The 26,732-nt window shown below is 38.2% G+C and overlaps 2 protein-coding genes, 4 non-coding genes and 1 pseudogene across 6 annotated transcripts; 5 read left to right on the forward strand and 2 right to left on the reverse strand.

The window, feature by feature from the left end:
* The first annotated feature begins 10,578 nt into the window (after positions 1–10,578).
* LOC126609329 (beta-amyrin 28-monooxygenase-like) lies at positions 10,579–11,629 on the forward strand (annotated as a pseudogene).
* A 1,584-nt stretch (positions 11,630–13,213) lies between these two features.
* On the forward strand, positions 13,214–13,300 carry LOC126609469 (small nucleolar RNA U61). The gene has a single exon (XR_007618182.1). It is a non-coding gene; the product is annotated as a small nucleolar RNA U61 (small nucleolar RNA).
* An 85-nt stretch (positions 13,301–13,385) lies between these two features.
* Positions 13,386–13,472, forward strand: LOC126609475 (small nucleolar RNA snoR14). The gene has a single exon (XR_007618189.1). It is a non-coding gene; the product is annotated as a small nucleolar RNA snoR14 (small nucleolar RNA).
* Positions 13,473–13,547: 75 nt separating this feature from the next.
* LOC126609461 (small nucleolar RNA Z101) lies at positions 13,548–13,643 on the forward strand. The gene has a single exon (XR_007618175.1). It is a non-coding gene; the product is annotated as a small nucleolar RNA Z101 (small nucleolar RNA).
* A 97-nt stretch (positions 13,644–13,740) lies between these two features.
* LOC126609431 (small nucleolar RNA SNORD14) lies at positions 13,741–13,866 on the forward strand. The gene has a single exon (XR_007618151.1). It is a non-coding gene; the product is annotated as a small nucleolar RNA SNORD14 (small nucleolar RNA).
* Positions 13,867–18,709: 4,843 nt separating this feature from the next.
* On the reverse strand, positions 18,710–19,240 carry LOC126609330 (uncharacterized). The gene is made up of 2 exons (XM_050277270.1): positions 18,948–19,240; positions 18,710–18,833 (listed from the first exon to the last, which is right to left on the reverse strand). The coding sequence occupies exons 1-2, from the start codon at positions 19,238–19,240 to the stop codon at positions 18,710–18,712; spliced, it is 417 nt and encodes a 138-aa protein (XP_050133227.1).
* Positions 19,241–19,396: 156 nt separating this feature from the next.
* On the reverse strand, positions 19,397–21,314 carry LOC126609331 (uncharacterized). Its single transcript, XM_050277271.1, has 2 exons — positions 20,972–21,314; positions 19,397–19,767 (listed from the first exon to the last, which is right to left on the reverse strand). Exons 1-2 carry the CDS (start codon positions 21,312–21,314, stop codon positions 19,397–19,399), a joined length of 714 nt encoding a protein of 237 aa, XP_050133228.1.
* Positions 21,315–26,732: the final 5,418 nt, after the last annotated feature.

Here is a 26,732-nt window from a genome sequence, read left to right on the forward strand (position 1 = left end):
TGCCGAATAATTTTTGAGTACTGGACGCAATGGCGAAGCCAGAAATTTTCAAGGGGAGGGGCGAAATTTAAAAGCGTACAAAATTCCAAAAAATATGTAGACAACAAAATCCTTTTATATAGTAAAAAATTTAAGTGTCGTTCGTAATGTATTAATACAAACAAGTTACAACGGTTGTCGTTCATAATGTATTAATACAAACAAGTCTACACGTGATGTCACACCCCACTCCTAATTAAAAATAGTTTTTGGGTCTTAATTGGTGAGCCCAATGGCCCACACCCCCTAATATCTATCCCTTTCTCCCGTACTCCCTCTCTCATATCTCTTCCTTTCTCCCCACTCCCTCTTCTGCTATTCGAAGCTCCCTGAGCTCTCTCTCCCTCAAGTCGCCCTCACCCTCTCCCTCTCTACCTATGAGCAACATCCATACCCACAATCTTATACACACGCACACCCTAGGACCCTCCCAAGCAAGAACTCGAACCGAGGACAGGTCCGTGGTGCACCACAGTGGCGGAGGTAGAACAGCCATGGAGGGGTTGGGTTTTCCGGGAGGGGAGGGGCTGAACCTGTGCTGGGGCTGTGTTTTTCGGGGAGGGGAGTGGCGGACGCCACTCCTCGCCCTTACGTGGCTTCGCCACTGACTGGACGTATTTTTGATCACCTAGTGGGTGATAATAGTGGCAGGCTGCCGAATAATTTTTGAGTACTGGACGTACTTTTGATCACCTAGTGGGTGATAATAGCGGTAGGCTGCCGAATAATTTTGGAGTACTCGACGTACTTTTTTTTTATTTTTTTTATTTTTTGCTTTTGCTTTCTCTCTGTTCATTGCTTCTTCTTTTCTCTTTTTGCTTTTGCTTTCTCTTTTCCTTTTGCTTTCTCTCTGTTTACTGCGTCTTCTTTTCTCTTTTTGCTTTTGCTTTCTCTCTGTTTTTCTTTCTTTTGGCAGATGGCAGACAAAAGAAATAATAATAGATTGATTATTAAGAAAGCTTATCTTCTTCCTCTCTACTGTCGGCCTGGTCTTCTTGAACTGATTTTAGGCAACTGCACTGGGGACACTCTCCTATGTCCCACTGAATCATTCCCCTTCCGCGGCGTTTCGATCATGATGGTCCTTGTGCTTCCACCATCGTCGCTGCAACTGCAGCTGCCTAATATAATCGTAACTTTGTCATACGTCCCACCGGACACATCAGCATGCAACACAACCTTCACCTGAGGGAAACCATCCAAGTACTGCAACCCATGATATGTCTTGACAAGCCTGAATAGGATCGTGCGGGCCACAAGCGACGCGGCGAAGAGATCGCTGAGGAGTACGGATCTCTTCGTGCCTCCGTGGCGGAAGAATCGTTATATGTAGAACAAGTGGTTCGGTCCTTACAAACGAACTGTGAATCTGATGACAGAGAAAGCCTTCTCAAGAAACTCGGCCATTTTTACTCCTGTATATGCAGCCAAATGCCGCTGGGTTGGGTTTGACGACGCCGTTTCCGGCTCTACCATCAATAGCCGTTTCTATGTCCGTAGTGGATTTGTCCCCCAGCTATGTACCAGTGGTTTGCATGAACCAGAGTGACAGAGAGACAGCGAGAGAAAGATCTTTTGCTTTTGAGAAAGAAGAATGGGGAATGCGGCTTGATGGTTTGCTTGCTTGTCCAAATTCACCACCGTGGAGGCTGGCGGCCTGCTGCTGATTGGGGACATGGCCTTGCTCTGCCGCCGCAGCTTCAGTAGGGCTTGGGACCCTCCAGCTCCTCCAGTTGCTGGTTGCTGGATAATCTCGCGAATTGAGAGAATGGGTTCTTCTCAAATCCTCAACACCGAATCCGAGCGATGTAGGTTACGGGTGTACAACCCATGCAAATGGTGATTATATAAAAGAATAAGTGGCACCCGAATTAAACAGAACACGAGCCCAGTTACCACAAACAAGTAACATACCAATAATAACTATAGGGTCATGTTCCGCCTCCTATTAAGTCATGGCGTTGATACGCCTATGGACCTGATGTCCTGAATCATTGTTACGATCGCCTCGAGTCCTAAGACCCTGACTGTTACGGCCTGCTCGATTCCCTTGAGTACTACTACCTGAAGCTGTTCCAGAAAACTGATGTTGCTTCTGAGCAGGGACCTAAGTACTCTGGTTATTACTGCCACCATAACTCTGAGTAGTCGAATAATTACCCTCACCGTAACTCAAAGTACTCGGGTTATTTCTCCCACCGTAACCTGAACTAGAAGCAAAATCTTCATATGAAGATGAAGTATCGCAATTTCGAGCTATGTGTCTAAAGTTGCAACACCTGTAACACTCAACCATATTTGCCGCACTCGGATTAAAATGGCCAAAAGATCGCCTCACCGACTCATTGCCTAAGCCCTCACTAGATGATCCCGAACACTGACCTTGTCGCTTGAATGACTAAGAGTGTCTAGGGCTGAAGGAATTAGAAGAAGCAGAAGGTTCCCTCATACTTCGAGATCAAAATCCACGACCCCACTGATTCTGGTTTCGAGTCTAGTTTTGGTTCCGAGGCTGATTTTAGCTCCGAGGCTAATTCTGATTAAGTTTGCTCCACCTCCTCTGTTCAATTCTCAAAGCTGCCTTAATCATCTCCTCGTATGAGGTATGCCTCTGTGGTGCCAGATGGTCACAAAAGTCCTGGTTCATAGCAATCTGAAGCTAAATCATCATCTCCTACTAGTTCCCTCATGATGTCTTGACAGGCGCCGAAAAATGTTATCAAACTCGATAATACTCATATTACCTTGGCAAAACTCTAGGAACTCATGTCTCTTCCTTAACTGATAACCGGGGCTAAAAAAGTGTGCGCTGAAGAGTCTCTTGAACGTAGCCCAAGTCATCATAGTTACGGGGGCGAGAGCCCATCACTGACTTCCACCAATATCTCGTATTCCCCTTAAGGAAGTAACCAGCGGTATTCGCCCATTTAGACTTTGGGCATCTCATACTCTCTAGGGTGTCCTCCATATTTTCTAACCAATCCTCAGCCTCCTCACAGGCTCCAACTACATTAAGTTCCGTAACATTGTGGCTACGTGCAATCTCCATATATGCACGACTCGGCCTGTTACTATTAGGAAAAGCATTTCATAGCGCGGAGGTCAATTGCTAAATTCTTCCCATTAGACCAGAATGAAGTCGTCGAGGTACATTCCCACCATATGATCCATGATTTTGATAAGAGGCAAACAAGATTTAGAAGGACGAAAGATCATGGCCACAAGAAAGCTTATGATTACCATATGGAAGAATGAAGTCCTAAGTATGCTTTGATACCAATTTGACACACCCCAATCCCGACGTCCGGGGGACATTAGGATGGCCATGTGCTAGCCGACACCCAAGGGTGATGCAACCCATTTAATGAATGCATATGCTGAGAACATGTGAAACATACATGTAAATTTCACGCGAACTACACAATGTAATATTTCAACATAAACCTTATAAAATAATATAATAATATTCAACTGCCAACAATGATAATGATAGTGATAATGCATAACATGTTTAAAGCATACATCTAATTTAGTATACAAGCGGAAGGTGTTATTATAACGATGTCAAAGCAGAAAGGATGGCACGATGTCATTGGTAGGGGAATGCCTCGTAGCTCGGATAGTAAGCCTCGTTCCTATGTCTTGAAGGGGCGCAAAAGAAACATTAGTGGAACATGTTGATATATAAGTGGTACAAACATAGTTATTCAACAACGTACTAACCTCCAAAGTTTATGAAAACTAATAGCATAATATGTAATAGGTTTCCGAAAGCTCTAGTATGCCATAAAACCTTTCATAAAACATATATAGTATATAATGTGCTAACTAGTGGTATCAAATCGCCCGAAGGCTCTCCATCACATGCCCGTAGGCAAGACATACGCCTGTAAGCAGAACATACGCCCGTAGGCAAGATCGTCACGCGCCTGTAGGCAAAACCATCACCTGTAGGTAGGACATACGCCCGTAGGCAGAACATACACTTGTAGGTACAACACACGTCCGTAGGTAGGACATACGTCCATAGGTAGAACATACACCTGTAGGTAGAACATACGCCCGTAAACAGGACAGTGACCACTAGATACGCACAAAAACATTGAATATAATCTTTCCAACATAAGTACATATATCTCAAAACATCTTCAGAGTATATAGTCATCCATCATATATACTACAAAGAATGTAAAAACATGTTCATAAATAGTATATAGTCATCCATCATATATACGACAAAGAACATAAATTCGATAAAGTATGGTATTCCAAAATATTCTCAATAAACATGATAATCATAAAGTGTAAATCAAATTTACTCATAAAACTTAACCATTAAATCATGCTTTTTATGTATGCATTTCTACAATTAAAGCATGTGTTTTAGGGAAAACGATGAGCCGTGCGAAATAGCAATGACAAAATTGCCGCTAATAGTGCACTTTGTACGAAGGTTAACTCGCCGTGGTTTTGCCGAAAAACACCTCGAATGTGGGTGCTCGCCAAAAAATTTGGAAAAGCTACTCCAAGCTGTTTTCAACGTCGGAAATTATGAAACACATTTGGGAAGATGATGAATAGTGACAACGTCGTTAGAGAGTTCCTCGGCTTGGCATGGGGTTTCCGTAGCTTCTCCGCTCATGTGGTGGTGGTTTAGGGTTGCTATGTGTGTGTGTTTCAGAGAGGAGAGGGAGAGTTGTAGAGAGAGGGCTCGGGTAAGAGAGGAGAGAGTTAAAGAGAGAAAGTGAGAAGTGAGGGAAAGAGAGATAGTTTGATATTTTTAGAAAAGGGAAGGGGGACTCACGGGTCCAAAGGAAGAAGAAAAGAAAAAAGGGTTGTGGGGGGCGGGGGGGGGGAAACAAAAAAAGAAATGGACCTGCATATAGCACACATAACAATGTCACTAAAGACGAAATACGAAAATATCCGAAAAACGTCTGACATTCGAAATGTAAAATCTTCGTTATAACTCCAAATTCGAATCCATTCACGCCTACATGTTTGTGGTGATGAGTACGATACAAATAACTCAATTAAATTAAAACTGCGTGTTTCAACGATACGATCAACGAAAGTTAACAACTATGCCTCAAGGGTATTTTTGTAATTTCATAAGTCTGTTAATTATGAAAATACATTAAATTTGGGACGGGGTTTCACAATAATGATATTACTCACTAAGGCAAATTATACCATCCATTGGTATTGAGTACATCATTTATGCTTTACCCTTCCAGGGCTTACTTCAAGCAATTTGAATCCTTCAGGGATTTTCTACACTTCATGACACATTACCCTTTTAGTACTTATATAGAGCAATTTGCTCCCATGTATACTTGAGGGATTTACTTATGGAGATATGATGTGGGCGGCTCACAACCCTTCATACATAATTCTCCATTCATATGAACTCGTTTACAAAAGTATAATTTCAAGTTTTAATTAGTAACCTTGTGTCATATCATGTGAGTGCATTTCACTGTATTACAAATGCCCGTATGTAACCTTGGTTCAACATCTTTTGGCTATTTGTATTATATACATATATAGGTCCATTTTTCCACGTTCTTACAAAATTGTAATGGAATTGCCCTTCTCCAATTTTGGCCAATAATTTTTCCTTTCATCGACAAAAAAAGAACGGGACTCAATAACAACACAGCTCATTGATGAATTTAGTAGCTACTTGTAAAAACTAAAATTACCGTTGGTTATCATCAACCCGTGATTCCATATTCTCATGTGCAAGCCATATTCTTATGCGCATGAATAAAAGCTTTTTCATTTCTTTGGATATCCATTACCTCTTCAAGGGTATTACACTATCTCTTATAGAATAGTCATACTTTTAGAGAAAGCAGATCATAACCTCTTCTTGAGTATTATAAAGCTTGGATTTTAATATCCACTTCTGGGGGTTGAGTGATTGGAACATATACGTCTATCATGCTTCATGCATGAGAGATCAACATTCCCATGTCCATGGATTTTCCTTTCTGGGACGTGTATCCATGTGGTGACTGTCATGCTTCCGGCATGCAACAATTATGCTTTGGGAATGCAATAGTTTAGTAGTGTCATATCCTTCTTCTTTCAAAGGATTGAATCTTTTGAGTAAGAGGGTTTACCCTTCAGGCGTGGAACAGATAAATCATTTACTGCCACATTATCTTGTCCAACAGGCACATCAATTCTTGTAGGCACATTTGCAACTAGAGTATGTGATTTTATCACTTTCGTTGCATCATTAAATGCATCTGGCATTTGATTGGCACATTGTTGCATCATCCAATTATTCTCACTTCATTTTCACATTGATTGCTTCGTGAATCAAATAAAGACAAGGTGGATACATCCGTTGTTCTTTTGGAACGGTCTATTCTCGTCGTTCTTTTGTAACGGTATTTTCTCATCATTATTCTAGAATGGTCTTTTCTCCCCCTAACGACGAGAAAATTGTCTTATCAAAATGGCAGTCCGCAAATCGCACGGTAAACATATCCCCAATCAAGGGTTCCAAATATTGAATGATAGATGGTGAATCAAATCCATAAATTCCCAATCTGCGATGATGCCTCATTTTATTACGTTGTGGCAGTGCAATAGGCACATAGATAACTAAGGTTCTAAAAAACACTAGGCGCTAGTCAAGTTGTGAGTTGGGGCCTAGCGCCTAGGCGGTTTTGAGTATACTTATTATAAATGAATTAAATTTACCATATGATATAAAAACAAACATGAAAAATATGTTTTTTTTTTTTTAAAGGAATGGTATATGTGATGTTAGAGTTTTAAGCATAGTACGATGTGGTCTTCAAGAGAGGAAAGTCTCAAAAAAAAAAAAAAGATATTTTGAATAAAATTAGTATTTAATGTTTTTTTAAATCCCTCCACCCAACCTCCTTCACATCATCCAAGGTTCCAATCTGTGGAGCCACACCAAAAGATTCATCCCACGGTTCCCACCTCTCTCACATAACCTAAGGCCCCAATCTATGTCAGACATAATGTAAAAAAATTTAAAACAATTGAATGATAAGAGTTGGAATACACACACTAACACATTTGACGCATTGGAAAGCTGAACTCCTTTATTTTGGTTTTTTTTTTTAACGTTTCTTCTTCATCCTCTCTCAATTCTTCATATTATATCTTGCTTTTGCTTTGTAAATTTCCTCCTCTGATGTGGTGCAAGTTTGCAAACTTAATTGTTCTCTCTCTCCCATCCTCTCTCTTCTCTTTAGATCTTTCATTTTCTGCTAAATATACAACACCAATTGGAAACGAAAGATGCAACGCCGACAACCACTAAAGACCAGAGAGGCAATTCGCCAAAAAAAAAAAACTACCGCCTTGGCCACCACATAGGCCGCCATCTAGGCCGCCTAGACCACCTAGAGAGTGTCTAGGTGGGTGCGTAACTCCTACCCGATTCAGTATGATGATTTGGCCTAAATCGCGGCAGCACTCCATCGCCTAGGCCGATTTTTAGAATACTATAGATAACACAACCCAAAAAACTCATAAATGTGTAATGTTTGGCTGGTGCCCAAACATGAGTTGTACTGAGAAGTATTAATGGTTAGCAACATGTCTCAATCGAACTAATATTGTATCATGTAAAATGGCATGTCCCCATGTAGAAAACTTGACAATTTCGTTTTCACGAGTAGAACGGGTGTAATCAATTTCATCCGCTTAATAAACGTTTATGCTAAACCATTTTGAGTATGAACATGAGGAACATGGTGTTCAACATCAATGCCCAGTGACATGCAATAATCATAAAAAATTTGAGATGTAAACTCTCTAGCAAATATGCATGGATTATATCATCATTTACATGAATTAAGGAACTTATGGTCCTTATTTAATAGTCTGTAGACGGAGACTCTTATGGCCTTTATTACAATTAAGTTGTGGCACTGCGGAACTTCAAACTTACGGTACTCATCAAGGAACTTCATGTCCGATCTTGAAGATCAAGGGACTTCATGCTCGATCTTTTTACATGATGTAACTTCGGGTCCAATTATTTTATATGATGATGATCAAGAAACTGCAGGTTTTGATATGTTCAAGGAACTTTGGGTCCTGTATATACTCATCATAACAAAAAAAAATACAATAAATAAATTAAAGCAATAGGCAATAATTCCAGCCATGGTAAATAAATTGCTTTTAAATAAATAAAGCTTGTGACAAGGGCTTTAATTCAACTCCATTCACATAAATAAATCAAAACGTAAAGCAGCTTGTGATACGGGTTTTAATTCAGTACTATTCACATAAATAAATCAAAACTTAAAGCAAAGGGTGATAATTCCACCCACTGTAAATAAATTGCATTTATGTAAATGAAACTTGTGAAAGGGCTTTAAACTAGCACCATTCACATAAATAAATCAATAATAGAAAAGGGTGATGATTAAGTTTCCATCATTTTTTTTTTCTTTTTCTTTGTATGCCACTTCCTTTTGTTTCATCCCTTTTATTTTATTTTTATTTTCACAACTCTAAGTCCTTTTAGTTACTCGGGAAGTAATAGTAACAATAAGTCTCAACTGGTGGTCCTCCTCCGGTGAGTTTCGAAAGAATCGAAACGGTTCCTATAAGTTTTGGAGTCAAGAGTAGTGCCTACAACTTATGAGAAGATCCAACCGTTAGATTTAGCTCAAAGTTTAGTATGATATGGATAAGAGGATACCAAACAACTTCCGTGAAGAAATAGTTTCAATTTGAGCTACTGAAAAATGAGTTTGGGTACTCATAAGGTGGCTGTCCATTTTTCTGCGAAAATTGGAAACTGGGTTGGTGTTTTAGATATCTGCGACGATAGTACCGTTGGAATTTTACGGCTATCAGATTTTCTACAGATTTTGAGTCTGTATCATTTTGCTTCTGCAAATGATGATATACAGTCATACAACAAGATATATAGTTGCTTTAGGAAAATCAATAGTAAAGAGATTTGAACATGAAACGAAAAGATTTTCTTATTTGTGAGATTCCAGTTGATAGAGGTAAAAGGTAGGTAGTGCTTCACCGGATTTATGGCATTGTGCTTTCCACTGACACGAGATCTTCTCGTGCTGATAATGTGTTGTAAAATCGATGGTATGTGTGCAATGGAATAAATGAAACAAGACACAATATTTAGGAGGTTCCTCTACAGTTAGTGTGACTGGAGTACGTCCTCGGGGCAGCAGTGTATTCAAGTCATTTCCATCAGTTTTCCCATTATAAGAGTTCCATTTGCATCCGGATATAGTTATTTTAATGGACATGCTATCATTAAAATCAATCAAGAACCAAGTAAATGACTTAAGGGGATCTGAACTCCTCCCATTCGAACATACAAGACTATGAACTGAAAGTCCTTATTCGTAAGGCAAGAAAAAGAACTTAATATGGACTTAACCCATTCCCTTAATGTGGACTTAACTCATTCACGACAATCCTTTGATAATAAGAAGTCCGAGTAACTTGGGGTGCACAATCTTGTTCTACATCTACTATACTGAGATAGCAGTGGCACGCCTAGCACTTGGTTAGTTTTGATTGCGAGCCTCAAGGCCTACACCTACGGCCCTACCAATGCACCTTTCAAAACTAACTTTATCCTCTTCTTGCAGCACATCAGCAGTCAAGAGCCCGACTACATATCCAAAATGCCAATCCCTTGGGGAGCTGTGCTGAAAGCCAAGGAGCCCTCTCCGGAGAAATCTTCGCCCGAACAAATATGTTATAAGCTTTTTAGCCAAAATGGTCCCTAAAATTTTCATAACTCATTACTTTGATCCCTAAGATTTGAAATCAATAGAATTGGTCCATGAGTTTATCGACCATCAATCATTTTGGTCATTATTTGAAAAATTATGTTAAATAATGACTAAATAACAAAAATACTATCAATTAAATAAATAATGGGCAAAATGATTTGACAAAAATTGAGAGTATTTTGGTCATTTTATCCATATTTAATGGAGATTTTTTAAGGAATAATCAAAATGATTGATGGTGGACAAACTCATGGATCACTTCTATTGATTTCAAATCCCAGGGACCAAAGTGAGGAGTTATGCAAATCTCAGAGACCATTTTGGCTAAAAAGCCTATGTTATATCATTCAAAATATCAATCTCTTGATCAGTATTAATTTGATGAAATTTCATTTATATAGGTCCTGTTAATTTTATTGGGCGATTAGCAAGAATGGTAATTTGTTTAATTATAGTCTGAAAACACACACATATATATAGCATGTCAAAAATGAAAACATATTAATCAAGGGAACTGTTATTAGCACTCAAAAAGTCTCATTCTACACTCCTCACAACTGTATTATTGGAATGCCAAACGAGATTTTTGGAGTGCTAATAACAATTCCCTTAATCAATTATCTTATAAATATACTTTCTAATTAATCAATTATCTTACAAACACACACGCGCGTGCACACACACACACACACACACACACACACACATAAATACATGTAAATGCTACTATTATTGTATATTACATGTTTATACTTAATATTACTGCAACTACACCTTGGCGACCGCTACACGTTTGTTTCTTAGCCTCGAGGACCAAAAGGACATAGACAAACTAGGCCACTCTTTGTATCTGGCTAACGCTGGAGTCATATCGATGCCTATTGACTTACCTGGGACCCCGCTTCGCAAAGCCATCAAGGCCTCCAAACTCATCAATGGGAAGTTGACAGAGATAATAAAGCAGAGGAAGGCTGATTTGGCTGACGGCAAGGCTTCTCCAACACAAGATATTTTGTCACACATGCTCATGACATGCGATGAGGATGGAACCTAAATGAAGGAATTGGATATGGCTACTAAGATTATGGGGATGTTAATTGGTGGTTATGAAGCTGTCGACGCTGTTTGCACCCTCATTGTCAAGTTTCTTGCTAAACTCCCTCACACCTCACATCTACGATGCAGTCTACAAGGGTACGTAATTGCACCAAATGCTCCATAATTTAGGCACTTGGGTTAAATGACATCCAAATTACTAAAAATAATATTTACGTTTTCGTTGTTGTTAGATACTAAATCAAATACTAATTATAGAGCAAATGGAGATTGCAAATTTGAAAGCCCCAAGAGAGTTGTTGAACTGGGATGACATTCAAAAGATGAAGCACTTGTGGAATGTAGCTTAAGAAGTGATGAGATTGACACCACCAATTCAAGGATCCTTCAAGGAAGCCTCAACTGACTTTGTCTTCAATGGATACACAATTCCAAAAGGTTGAATATTATATTGGAGTTCGATCACAACGAACAAGAGTGTAGAATATTTCCAGGAACCCGATAAATTTGATTCGTTGAAGTTTAAAGGAACTGGGCCAACACCATACACTTATGTTCCATTTGGAGGAGGGCCAATGATATGCCCCGACAAAGAGTATGCTCGGTTGGAAATACTTGTGTTCATGCACAACCTGGTCTAGAGGTTCAAATGTGAGAGACTTCTTCCCCAAGAGAAAATTGTATTGGACCCATTGGCCGTGCCTACCAAAGGACTTCCAATCCACCCTTTCTCTCACAATCACATTAATTGAAACCACCGTAACCGTCAATTTGTTTGATTACAATGAGATATTAATTTGAATAATTTGTGGTTTTTACTTTGCACAATGATGATGATGTAATAATATGAATGTGAACTACACATTCTAGCAAGAATGTATTATATGTTATGTTGATTACTACTAGACAATTATCTATCTTACCAAATAAATTTGAGTAAATTACACATGACTACCTCAACTATCGGTCGAATCACTATCTCATACCATATATTTTAAACATTGCAATGTCATACCTCTACTTATGAATTTGTTGTAAAGTCAGGCGTTCATTAAATTTTCTATTAATTTGGTTGTTAAATGATGACGTGGCAAAAGTAAAGCCTACTTCTTCGCCAACTGGAATAAAAAATTAATTAATTAAAAATTAATTTTTAATTTTTATTTAATAATTATTTTTTAAATTAATAATTTTTTATTTTTTATTTTATAATTAAAATTAATTAAAAAAAATTCTCTCTCCCTCTCTCTCCTCAGATCGCCTGTCATCACTTTCGCTCACTCCCTCCTCTTACCATCCCATCCCATCCCAAACCCAGAAAATATAAAATCATACCACATCCCCACCCTCCCTAGTCTCCTCCACCTATTCTCTCCAGCCAATTCCACCATCTTCCTCTCATTCCTTTCCTAGGCAACCATTCACAAATCCGACAAACCAAAACTTTTTGCGCCTCCTACCTTGCAAATAGGATAAAGATGAGATCTTTCACACCTCCATCATTTCGTTGCTCGGGTTGAATTGGAGTTTAGGGTCGGGAAGTGGGGGGAAGAAGAAGGAGGTTGCGAGTCAGAATATGATTAGGTTTGGAATGAAATGGTACGAAGAGGAGAGAGTGAGGGGAGGGAGTGATTGAGGAGGAAAGAGTGAGAGGAGGAGATGACTGGCGATCTAGGGGGAGAAGAGTTGGAGAGATTTTTTTAATAATTAATTAATTTTTCAAGCTGGTTGGCAAATGAGTGGGTCGCGCTCTTGCCACGTCATCATTTTAACAGTTAAATTGACAGAAAATCTAATAGAGATTTGACATTACAATGAATTCATAAGTTGATATATGACATTGCTACATAAGGTATGAGATTGTGGTTTCCCCCATAATTGAGGTAGTTTTATATAAGTTATCTAATAAATTTTTAAAGCACTACACGCACATATATGTTGGGACAATTATAATATTTAAGGGTATAATTACACTAACACTGTATGAAACCTTCTCAGTTTGAGACATTACAATAACACCTCCTAAGATTTTAATTCTCTTTCATATAACCCTTGAGTCAACAATCAGCTTATAAATTTACTAGTCTACCCTTATAATTAAACAAAAGCCCATTTCTAAAGCCCAAGGAAATTATTTGTGCGGCCCAACGTTTCAGCCCATAGGAAACTAGGGTTTCCTCCTAGGGTCTATAAATTGCCTCTTCCCGGTCTCTCTCTCCTCAACTAGAACCGTCACCTCTTTTTTCCTCTCCTCGCCTCCTCCAAATCCAGGGCCGATTCTCCATCCTTCCTTTCCCTTCATCCTTTCTGTCTTGGCATCTAATTCTCTGTATTGATGGCGTTGATGAAGCTCTTTGTGCCAAAGACGGCAGCTTTCGAGCTCCGTCGATGACGGTCACAACCCTCTAAGAAGTTCTGAGCCTCCTTCCATTCTATTGTTTTCATGTTTTAGTTGGTTTTATAGTGTTTTTTTTTAATTGTTTTAGGAATTGGGTTTGATCGAAGAAAGCGAGGTGACGATAGAAATTCATGTCTGTCAATCCACTGACTGGTAACAGTGTGATGTTACTGTGAATCCCGACAGGTTCCGATCGCTTTCTTTCTAAATTTCCATTGTTTTCGCAATTCAATTAAAAACCATAGTTTTATTTTTTTTGTTTGACAAGAATGTGGGGGCAGGTGATGAATCAAATTGGTATTTATGGGTAATTTGCGTCTGAAATTCATTGATGTTTTATCTATCACCTTGGAGAACTGATGCCCTTGTTCCTTTTTGTATTTTTACTAATTTTACTTGTCTGCTTCTTTTATAAATGCTAATTATTAAATCATTGTGATATTTTTATGAAATTTGATAATTTATTGTCTGTGATGACAAATCCGAAGGCTTGTTTCTCAAGAACATTCGCAGTGGCCGACTAAGAGCTTTCGCCTTTCGCCGGGCTTGAGAGCTTATGCTGCTTTTCTCCTTCCTTGGATGTCTGAGACACTAACTTTGATAGATGCCTATAACTACCATGTATGTTGTTTAAGTAGTTTAAGATTTGAACGTCATTAATGATTAACTCCCACTTGGATTACCGAATTTCCTCATCAAATTATCTTCAAAATTCGACAAAAAAACTATCTTCAACTAATCTCACGAGTTTTTTCATGGTGTTTTATGATTTTTTATTTTTATTTTTAATGTGGTGCATATGTGTATGCAGTTGTGTATAAGAATGTGGTAGGTTGTGTAAATTTTTGTTATTTATTGGAATTTAAATGTTTTAAGCTTAAAAATGCCCATAAAAAAATTAAGCTAAAATTCTTTGTAAATATGCTCTCTTTTCAACTCTAGGTGGTACTATTTACGCAGATCACAACGATTTCTAATGAGGATTATGAAAGAGGCATGGTTCTGTATATAATATGAGATTGCTATTCAAGTTACTATATGGTGAAAAATCGGGTTTCTGTTCAAATTTAAGGTCTCTTTGGTGTTGCTCAAACATTAGGCTACGTCAGACCTCCACCAACAAAACCAAAGTTTTATTTTACCAAGTGGGATTGGCTTTATAAATTCTACAACGGCATTGTGTTCTATTTTGTGTTATATTTTCTGTTAGATTCAAGGATTAAAAAGTCTTTTTCTGTCGTCCATTTTTAAGTCTTCGTAGGACTTTGTCCCACATATGGAGTGGAGAAATCTTTCATGTTCTCTACATAATAAGTTCACCTGGAATTCCCAACAAATAAGGTTGTGACTTGTAGCCATTTCAGTAAAAAAATTATCAACGGCCTCCGATAAAAGGGCATTATTAGTACTGGAACAATGAAGTTTAGACACGTAACATCGTGATGTGGGTTTTTTTTTTTTTTTTGAAGTAATTGAGACCGTTAGGCCATTTCTAATCGAAGGTTAGGTCAGATGATTTTGGAATCTGGAAGGGTCCTAAGGAATCGAAGAGGGTTGGAGCTGGTCAATTTTTTTATTTTTTTAATGTTTTGTTATTTCTGTTTGTTATAACCGACAGAAATAATATATACTATATTATTAGTGTCGGTTAGAATCGACACTAATAGCAATGTTAATATAATATCAATTTGAACAGTGTTAGTTAAAATCGACACTAATTTGAATTCTAATTTGAATTCCAACGGTAGTCACTAGCCGTTGTATTTAATTTTTTTTTTATGAATTTAAACCTTTTTTTTTGTATAACTAACTTTTTTTTTCTATAACTTATATTTTACAAAATTTGGTTCATGTTTTTTTTAAATTCTATTTTTTTCCTATAACTTCTATTTCACAAAATTTGTTTCATATTTTTTTTTTTAAATTTCATTTTTTTCCTATAACTTCTATTTCACAAAATTTATTTCATATTTTTTACCGAGTTGGGGTCGAAGTAGTTGTTCAACAGTTAGCATGCGTCATCGCTTTGTGTCGTGGTTTGTAAGAGCGATCAGCAATAGAGCCATCCCATTGAGGTTGTTCCTCAGTTGGCTGACACACCATGGCTGCAGCCATGGTTGCTGCTATGTTTTGTTTGTTGCGTCTTACTTGAACTTCTTCATCAAACTCCTCATCTCATTTGCGCCCATTTTGCTTCTCTTTTGGAATTGGATAAGGACCCTCAGTTGGAATCTAAAGAGGATCCAAAGTTGGAATTCATTGCAAACTTGAATTGAAAGAGATTGAATTGAAATAGATTGAATTCAAAGTTGTGTGAATTATATCTCAATATCCATCCTATTTATAGCAAAAAAAAAAAATCAAATCCAACAACTAGCTGATGTTATTTAGCCGTTGGATTTGAATTTAAATTGTAGTTTTTAAATAATAAATTATGTTTGGCCTTATGGTCCTTTGGCCCTCGGTTGGAGATGATTTTTTGTGACAATGCTAAAACGAGCTATCTGGCCCTCTAGCCCTCAGTTGGAGACAGAGACAAATATGGCCATGTAATGTTCATTAAAATATTAATATCTTGGAGAATCTTGGGGGATCAGAGGGGCCATCGGTTGGAGATGGCCTTAGATGTTTAAAAAAATTTTGACTTAGCAAGTTTAAGTTTTAACCCAGAAATAATGTTTTTGTTCCTACTCTTCTAAGTTAAATTTTTAGCCGAGATTATTAAACAATGAATCTAGGATAATTTATTTTTAAAGTAACTTAAAAAAATAAATATTTAGACTATTTTAATTTAATTTTATGAACATTTTAATTTAAAAATATTTAAATTTTGATAAATATTGAAAAATCACTAAATCGACATCATAAAACTTGTGTAACACTATGAAAGAATATGAAACACATGAGCGAATTATTTTTAATTACTTTAGCTATTGAATTTAAATTTGAACCATTAGATTTTTTTTTACTGTTAGATTTGATCATATTATATTTTAACCGTTGTATTCAATGAATTTATAAATATAAATCTAAAAAAATATACACATATATAGTGACCCAGTCCACTAACTCAAGAGAGAATTGTGGCTTAAATTTGCTCTAGAAATGAGTTTTGGGTTAAACATATATTTTCCCTAAGACCATCTTCAATCGTTGGTCTAAAACCTAAAATTTTTAGCCTAAAAATTTAGGTTTTAATTTAGAAACAGCTTTTCTGCTCCAACCCTTATGGCTTAAAATTTTAGTCCTAGATTATTAAAGAATGAATTTAGACTAAATTTTTTCTTATAGTAACTTTTTTTTAAATAAAAAAATTATGTAAACTATCCTAATTTAATTTTATGAACATTTTATCTTAAAAATATTTAGATTTTAACAAATACTAAAAAGTCACTAACCGACACTATGTGACACATCCCGAACTAGAAAGGTCAAAGCATGCTGGCCATTACCATGAGGTGACGTAACCATAAGAGTAAGTGATGTAAAAAGTGAGTAAATTTAAAACTTATTAGAACTAATTATACTAAATAGTGAAAGAGTGCGCAATCGTGGGAAAAAACCCACTACAATTATTCAGAATTGTCGAGAGGTTCCTCGAGTGCCACAAAGAGTACATCTATCTAGGTCCTGGAGGGGCAAAAAACAAAGTTGAGTGGGTCAACAAAACAATGCTTATACGAAATCCTTTATTTTCGAATATACTAACCCCTTACCGTAAAACAAATATAGTTTCCTTAAAACATACTACGTAGATATGTAAACGATAAAACAACAATATTATAACCAGAATATGCCAAGTCATGATGTATCAAATGCCACAATAATATAATCATGTGATAATCAAGTATAGCTAAGTGCTCATCTATCTAGGCTGACACATGAGTTCGAACAGATAATTTCTGACACAAACAAGACTAGGTGTAATCAATATGCTCTAGTACTACGATCACGTGAAGGCTAGTGCAGAAGTACGGTCACATACAAGTCAGATTGCCTAATGCAATCTACCCGACAAGACTGACACCTAACTTGGATCCAAGACGAGCGAACGATGCGATGTGAACATACACGTGAAGGACTGGCCCTAGCCTTAGCCCTGGGGCAAGTACTAACACCAGTGTAGCAAGATGAGCATGTACAAATATATATATATATATATATATATATATGAATGTCATGACAGTAATATCCCAACCATATAGCAGCATTTATCACAATTAATATCACAAGAACAATACTTGGCAAAATAAGCGTAAAAGTGAAGTAAATACGCATTTATGAAAACTATAAATATGTATAGGTATAAAAACAAACTGCCCACTCACAAGTACGTCGCTGGGTCGTAGTCCCCGAGCCTAGCTTAGCCTTGAACGTCATCGGGATACGTTTCCCTTGACGCCGTCATGAATATTCCGTCAGAGTTCCGTCAACTCTGACGGAATATTCTGTCTTCTTTATTCGGTTTTCCTCGCCGTCGCCGTCATCCGCCGCAGTCTGCAACTCAACTTCATCGGATTTCTGGAAAAATTTTCAAATGCACTATTCTCTATCATTTCTCAACCATTTTTGACGTACTTTATATGGATTTAAAGCACATGAAGAGTAGAATCGCGTTATACCTGTTTGGAGTCCAAAAAGTGGACGAAGGTCACTGGGAAAAGCCTCGAAAGTTCCGGCCAAAAGTGAACTCTTCGAAACTCAATCGTTTCACTTCCAAATTTCTCCCAAATTGTTGTAGGAGCCTTGAGGAGTTGCATAGAAGCTTCCCCAAGCTTCAGAACTTCCTAACTCACTCGAAAACATGTCGAACTCAGTTTGCCCGAGTTCAGACCTCACGAGTTCGATGTTGAAAACTCGTCCATTCCCGGTTTCAAGATCATGGTTATGTTTGTGAGGATGAGATGAACACGAAAATGAGGTCCTTGGGTTCGATCTATGAGCTTTGAAGCTCGTTTGAGGGGTTGCAGAGAGAAGAGAGTTTTGAGAGGGAGAGAGAGAGAAGGAAGAGAGAGAGAGATCATTTTTCTGATTTCTAATTGGGTGCCATGTAGAGGGAAGGGATGGGATTGGTGAGAGATTTGAGGGAGCTGATTTGTGAGAAAGTGAAATAATGGGGGAGGGTGCACGATTTAAGTTAAAAGGGTAGATAGGGATAGGATTTCAGATTTTCTACTGTAAGGGAAATCAAAATCTATCCAAAGTAGAAATTTCTACACTAGTAGAAATTTTCGTACACTCATAAGAACGTGTACAGTTTAAATGCAATGACGAGAAATTAAATAAAAGTGATATAAATACGTCCATGTCACTTGCCAATAAGGGCATAACCGTCAATACACATACTAGGGGAGAAATTACATAGGAAAATTAGGGACGGGTCGTCACAATCTACCCCCTTATAAAAATTTCGTCCTCGAAATTTCAATACTGACTACAAATCAAAGCCATAAAACAGACGTGGATACATATCTCCCATACGCTCTTCAGTCTCCCAAGTAGCTTCCTCGATCGAGTGGTTCCTCCACAAAACTTTCACCATCTGCACGGTCTTGTTCCTAATAACCTTATCCTTTCAATCAAGGATAGTCGCTGGAACCTCATCATAGGTCAAATCTAGATTGTTCTCTAGTGGCTGATGAGGGATCACGTGTGACGGATTAGAGACGTACCTTCGTAACATCGATACTTGAAACACATTGTGCACTATCGCCAACTCTGGTGGCAAAGTAAGTCGATAAGCAACTTCACCAACTCGTTCAACTATCTGGTACGATCCAATGTACCTAGGGCTGAGTTTCCCTTTCTTGCCGAATCGCACAACACCTTTCCACGGTGATAATTTCAAGAATACCCAATCACCAACCTTATAAACTCTGTTGGTAGAATGTCTATCTGTGATACTCTTCTGCCGATCTTGGGCCGCTTTTAGGTTAGCCTTTATCACCTGAATGTTCTGTGTCATCTCATCCACGTTCTCAGGGCCCACCAAAACTCATTCACTGACCTCGAACCAACAAAGTGGAGTACGACACAGTTTCCTATACAACGCTTCAAATGGTGCCATACAATACTAGAATGAAAGCTATTGTTGTACGCGAACTATATCAACGGTAAGCACTTATGCCAAGCGTCTCCAAACTGTAGAACTGAAAGCTATCTTTGGAACATTGTCGCTTCTGATCTTCAATTGGTAGTAACCCGATCTTAGGTCAATCTTCGAGAACACACAAGCACCTTTAAGCTGGTCAAAGAGATCATCAATACGAGGTAACAGATAACGGTTTTTAATCATCACTCGATTCAACTGTCTATAGTTGATGCATAACCTCAAACTTCCGTCTTTCTTCTTTACAAACAGAACTGGAGCTCCCAACGGGGAAGTGCTTGGTTGAATGAAACCCTTATCAACCAACTCTTGTAACTGAGTTTTAAGTTCCCTTAACTCTGTAGGAGCCATACGGTAAGGTGCAAAGGAAATAGGATTAGTACCTGGAAGTAGATTGATGGGGTAAGCCAGGTAATTCCTCGGGAAAAACATAGGAAAAGTTCCTAACTACTTCAACGTCCTCCACAGATGTAGTAGTCTCTTCCGATAGCACAACATGAGCTAAGTAACCTTGACAACCTTTACTCAACAGTTGTCTTACCCTCATGGCCATGATAACTCTGTGCTTTAGACCACTATGTTCACCAACAAACGTGATAGTAGGCATGCTCGGTCGGTGAAAAGTAACAACCTTCTCATAACAGTCTAACCTGGCACGATTGTAGTGTAACCAATCCATGCCTAAGATAACGTCAAAATCAATGATATCCAAAGCAACAAGATTAGCCGACATGACTACATCTTCGACAAGGATTGGACATCCTTGATATTTCCAACTAACATAACAGATTTCACCTCTAGGCATCGAGAATTCCAACTTGTAATCGAGTGAAGTAGGATGTGGTTGAGTCGTTTGAGCAAACTTATGGGAAATAACTGAATGTGTAGCACCAAAATCAATTAAAACTTTAGCAAAATGGCTTAGAACATTCAACGTACAAATGATCAAGTCTGGATTAGCCTGAGCATTCTGTAAGGTGATGTTGTTGACTCTTCCCTAAACTTGCTGCCTACCTCCACAACCCCTGTTTGCTTGAGTCTGATTACCTCGACCCTGATTACCTCGGCCCTGATGGGGTGGATTTTCCTGTTTGCCTGAACCTCCACTACTAGACGCTATGTCTAGATTCTAATACTGCACTCCAGTATACATCTGTGCTCCACCGTTTTGATACGGCATATAGTCTCCCTGAAACTGCGGATAACCTCTATGAGTCTGCTAATAGCCTCCTTAATAATAGGGAACCTCAGGTGTGTACTGGTATGGTCCTCCCTGATTCGGCGCTACGTCCCATTGGTAGTGGAAAGCTCCACCGTGGCCTATTTGCTGACGATTACCAGGTGCTAGAAATTGCTGTAAGGGGACTACAGGTGGTAGATTAGCAGGCTGATTCTTCTGATTCTAAGGACAATTATAGGCCATATGCCCTGTCTGTCCGCAAGTGAAACATCATCTGCTTCCTATCCTACACTCGCCATATTGACGGGTGTTACACCTACGACAAAACTGAACACCAGAATTGATGGATTTTCCTTGATTTTGAAAACGAGAACCACCATTGGATGTGCCTCCTCTCTGAGGTGTACAGGAATTAGAACCCTCGGTCGACGATCCATAGCTGTTTCCACTCATTTTAAAATTCTGAGTCCTTATCCGGCCAAGTGATGATTGCCTTCTGTTACTGTACCTCTGGGCATTCCTGCCAACATCCTCATCCCCATCGTCAAGAGCATTTTCCGAATCTTCAACCCGAAGAAAGACCTCGAAGAATTCCTGGTAAGTAGAACATGGAGTAGAGGTTGCTATAGTACGCCATTTCTTGCAACTTCCACTCTTAAATAAACAAAGCATCTCCCGGGGATTATCAGCTATCTCGGGGTAATAACAAGATAAGTTTATGAACCCTTGATGATACTTAGTGGCTGACATCTTACCCTACCTCAGATCTGTGAACTCATTCTTCTTACTATCCAAATACTCCGGAGGAACAAATCTGGTCTGAAATATCCGTTTGAAAACATCCCAATTTATAGCATCTTCATCAGATAATGATTTCTTCTCATGATCCCACCAAGATTCTGCTCCCAACCGAAAGAACTAGGTCGTTGTCTCGACCCATCTCTCTAGGGAAAGATTACCCTGCCTAAGCATAACCCAAAAGGTCTTCTCAACATGATCAAACTATATCGCTGACTTCTCTGATCCCTCATTACCAAAGAAATCATTAATCTTCAGGCGAGATACAATATCCAGAGTATTCCTTGGGGTAGGATGGAGTGAAGACTAAATAGCATTGGCAATAGCCTCACCAAATTGTCTAAAGTCCGGAAAATCATTCTCAGCTGAAGTACATGGCTCCCTACGAGGTGGCATGGTTCTGACATAAGAAAACAATAGTTAAAACACATTAGGAAGTGCAGGACTGTCTAAATGTATGTTCTGATACCAAGCTGACACACCCCGACCTAGAAAGGTCGAAGCATGTTGGCTATCACCGTGAGGTGACGTAACCATAAGGGTAAGCGATGTAAAAAGTGAGTAAATTTAAAACTTATTAGAACTAATTATACTAAATAGTGAAAAAGTGCGCAATTATGGAAAGAACCCACTACAATTATTCAAAGCGTAATAGAAAATAAGACTACAAAAGAGTAGTCAAAGTAACTAAAGTACACTTATTCCATAACAGTGATAAGTTCGTACGTCTAAACAGAAGAGAATGTCAGAACTGCCGAGATTCCTCGAGTGCCATAAAGAGTACAACTATCTAGGTCCTGGAGGGGCAAAAAATAAAGTTGAGTGGGTCAACAAAACAATGCTTATACGAAATCCTTTATTTTCGAATATACTAACCCCTTGCCGTAAAACAAGTATAGTTTCCTTAAAACATACTACGTAGGTATGTAAACGATAAAACAACAATATTATAACTAGAATATGCCAAGTCATGATGTATCAAATGCCACAATAATATAATTATGTGATAATCAAGTATAGCTAAGTGCTCATCCAGCTAGGTTGACACACGAGTTCGAAAAGATAATTTTTGACACGAACAGGACTAGGTTTAATCAATATGCTCTAATACTACAATCACGTAAAGGCTGGTGCAGAAGCACGGTCACATACAAGTTAGATTGCTTAATGCAATCTACCTAACAGGACTGGCACCTAACTTGGATCCAAGACGATCGAACGGTGCGATGTGAACATACACGTGAAGGATTGGCCCTGGCCCTAGGGTGAGTACTAACACCAGTGCAGCAAGATGAGCATGTACAAATATATATAAGAATGTCATGACAGTTATATCCCAATCATATAGCAGCATTTATCACAATTAATATCACAAGAACGATACTTGGCAAAATAAGCGTAAAAGTGAAGTAAATACGCATTTATGGAAACTATAAATATGTATAGGTATAAAAACAAACTATCCACTCACAAGTACATCGCTGGGTCGTAGCCCCCGAGCCTAGCTTGTCCTCGCCGTCGCCGTCGTCCACCGCTGTCTGCAACTTAACTTCGTCAGATTTCTGGAAAAAATTTCAAATGCACTATTCTCTATCATTTCTCAACCATTTTTTATGTACTTTATATGGATTTGAAGCTCGTGAAGAGTAAAATTGCGTTATACCTGTTTGGAGTCTAAAAAGTGGATGGAGGTCGCCGGAAAAAGCATTGAAAATTCTGGCCAAAAGTGAACTCTTCAAAACTCGGTCGTTTCACTTCCAAATTTCTCCCAAACTGTTGTAGGAGCCTCGAGGAGTTGCGTAGAAGCTTCCCCAAGCTTCAAAACTTCCTAACTCGCTCGAAAACACGTCAAACTCAGTTTGCCCGAGTTCGGACCTCACGAGTTCGACGTTGACAGCTCGTCCATTCCCGGCTTCAAGAACATGGTTATGTTTGTAAGGATGAGATGAACATGAAAATAAGGTTCTTGGGTTCGATCTGTGAGCTTTGAAGCTCGTTTGAGGGGTTGCAGAGAAGAAGAGAGTTTCGAGAGGGAGAGAAAGAGAGTTCCTTTTTCTGATTTATGATTGGGTGCCGTGTAGAGGGAAGGGATAGGATTGTTGAGAGATTTGAGGGAGTTGATTGGTGAGAAAGTGAAATAATGAGGGAGGGTGCACAGTTTGGGTTAAAATGGTGGATAGGGATAGGTTTTCAGAGTTTCTAAGGGAAATCAAAATCTATCCGAAGTAGATATTTCTACACTGGTAGAAATTCTCGTACACTCATAACAACGTGTACAATTTAAATGCAATAACGAGAAATAAAATAAAAGCGATATAAATATGTCCACATCACTTGCCAATAAGGACATAACCGTCAATACACATACTAGGGGAGAAATTACATAGGAAAATTAGGGACGGGTCGTCACACCATAAAACTCGTTAAACACTATGAAAAAATATAAAAAAAATGAAAGATTTTTCTTTAATTACTTTAGCTGTTAGATTTAAATTTGGACCGTTATTTTTTTTATCGTTGAATTTCATCAAATTAAATCTTAACTATTGGATTCAATGAATTTATAAATATAAAACTAAATAAAATATACATATATTGTGGGTCAGGCCCACTAATCGTGGGCTAAATTTGGCTTCCATTTGAGTTTTAGATTTTAGGCCACATTTTAGCCTTGGGTTGGGTTGAGTTTTGGGGGGTGGGATATAAGTGGAAATTTGAGTTTTAGCCCACGGTTGGAGAAGGCCTAAGGGTTAGAGCAAGTTGGGAAGGTTTAGAACCTACAATTTTAGTTTTACTCCATTGGAGTAGTGTTGGAAATATGCCCTGAAAGTCAATCTTTGGAAGAAACCTTTCAGGACAATAAATGGATGTATAGATGACTCTTATACATCAAATGGCAAAGATACTATTTAGGACTATCTCTATAAACGATATATGTCCTAAATGGTGAATCCATGGACAATGGATCGATTAAAGAAGTAATCTAATGAAGTTAGACTACAGAGACCTTCTTCACATAACCATCATGTCCAAAAGGTTCCTGGTCATAGGATTGTCGAAGGGATACTGACAATGCATAGACCGGTACATACTATGTCCGCTTCAATTAGAAGGATGGAAAGTCTCATCCCATTCGTGTAGTGACACTAAGACAAGTATGTAGGTGCTCATTAAGGGAATGAGTTCACTGAACACAATCGAACGAGAGTACTTGCATGGAGGTCTACTCACATGTCAAGCAAGTAACTCTAATAGTTGGAATAATGTAAGTAGTCCTTTGACCTGAGGCATCATCGTTGTCTTGTGGTTAAGTACTTGATCTTTGATTATGTCAAAGTCACTCCATTCGCAGGTGTCCACGGCATAGTCGGGGTTAAGCCACTTAGTCACGAAGGCAAGTGAATGCGCAACAAGGAATCTCTAATCCTCGTTAAGAGATGATGAATACTCTAAGATATGATTCTGGAATCTTCGGCCGAAGTATCGAGCGTTATAAAGGAAAGCGTTCCTATACGACTCAATTGAATCATATAAGAAGGAATAATCACATTAGGGGTTTGACATAATATATCCATACCCTAGTGATGTGATTGAGAGTATTGTTTTAGAGAAGGATCGAATTGCATTGTAATTCCAACTGAATAGGTTCTCCGAACAACTTCTACATTAGCTTGGGTAGCCATGATATATGGTTAGATGTCACTCATGGCTTGTGAGTTCTTCTAGATGATTAAATGTAGTCGTCAAAGAAGAAGGTGAATTAAAAGTAAGTTTTAATTCACTAAGTGATTGGATTAAATATAATCAATTGGATTGGTGCCAATCACCTCACTGCCTTGCTAATTAGAACCTAAAACGATTGTTCACCAATACACTCTTGTAGTGAGTAACTAATGGATGATGGAAATAATTAATTGGATTAATTAAGTGTTGTGATTAATTAGAAAGTCTAAAGAAATCATAAAAGCGATATAAGATCGTTTTGGGCTTAAAGAAACGTTCGGGTTTAATTGGGCCCATTGGGCCTAAACTCATTGGGCTTTTATTCAAGCATTGGATGACTTGAAATAAATAAAAGCCCAAAGCCCAAACAACACAAAGGGGGCCGGCCAAAGGAGGGAGAGAAAGGTCAAATGTTGACTTGTTTCTTTTTGGCTATAAAAGGAACTTTATAGCAAATGTTTCATTAGGGTTTTTGAAGTGTTAAAAGAACAAAAGATAAAAAGAAAAATATCTCTCTAACACTCAAAGGGCCGGCCACCATAGGGGGTTTTTAGCTAATCATCTTTTCACCCCTTTGGTTATTCCTTCATCCTTCTCACTACACTAGTGGGTGAGGATCTTTAGAGGTTTTCAATTTTGGAAACTTGAAGAGAACCTAGGAGCACTCATACTAAACAAAGTGGAGGAGGCAAGGAAGGAGGCTAGGCTCAAGGACTTCAAGGAGCAAAGGGCTTGGAGGTGGTCCATCCTTGGTCTAAGATCTAGATCAAGAGGTATAAAACTACTCCTAAACTTTGTTCTTATATAAATTTGTTTTTGATGCATCTTACATAAACCTATGCATCTTGAAGGGGATTTACATGACTAGAGCTTTGATAATATATGTTGACATGCTTCCGTTGCTTTCGTATATAAATTTTGAATTGTATATGCATGCTAGTCACTAGAAATGCCACATGAATCTCATAGAATTCCCTTCAAGTAGGTCTTAGGTGAGTTTGCACATAAATTTTTCCTTATTATTTCAACATTTAGACAAAATCAGCATGTTTGTTTATTTTGAAAAATGAAAAGTAAAAGAAGAAAATACTGGAAGTAAAATGAAAGGAAGAGAACTAAAGAGGGAATGGCTTGGAGTCTTGGAACAACGAAAATCAAATGGCACAAAGGTGGTGTTATCCAAAACCTATCTTTATTTCTCATACACCTTTATAAATTTACAGCCATTGAATTGAATGAATCGAAGAAGATCAATTGACAAAAATTAACAAGGATGTGGGAGGTAAAGAATGGTGTGTAAGTAGCACCACCATATGCCTTTGAGGAACTTTGCATGATTCAAATCAAAGGCTTGTACAAGGGTGGTCTTCATCCACGAGCAAATTTGGTACGTGTATCACCCCTTCCTTGGCTAAGAAGACACCAAATGTGTATCTCAGAACATCAATCAAGATCACTCTATGTCTACAAGATCTATTTTTTCGTTACTCCAAACATAGGTCAAGAAAAAAAGCAACCAATTAGATCTAATTCTTGTCACAATTTGATCTAATTCTACCCTCACTTTCATTGACCAACAAAGAACAAACTATTGGTATAAATTAAAGTATATGATCAACATTTATATTTTGGGAAATCTGTTAATAT

Source organism: Malus sylvestris, chromosome 16 (genome assembly GCF_916048215.2).
Source record: "Malus sylvestris chromosome 16, drMalSylv7.2, whole genome shotgun sequence".
NCBI classification, from domain to species: domain Eukaryota; kingdom Viridiplantae; phylum Streptophyta; class Magnoliopsida; order Rosales; family Rosaceae; genus Malus; species Malus sylvestris.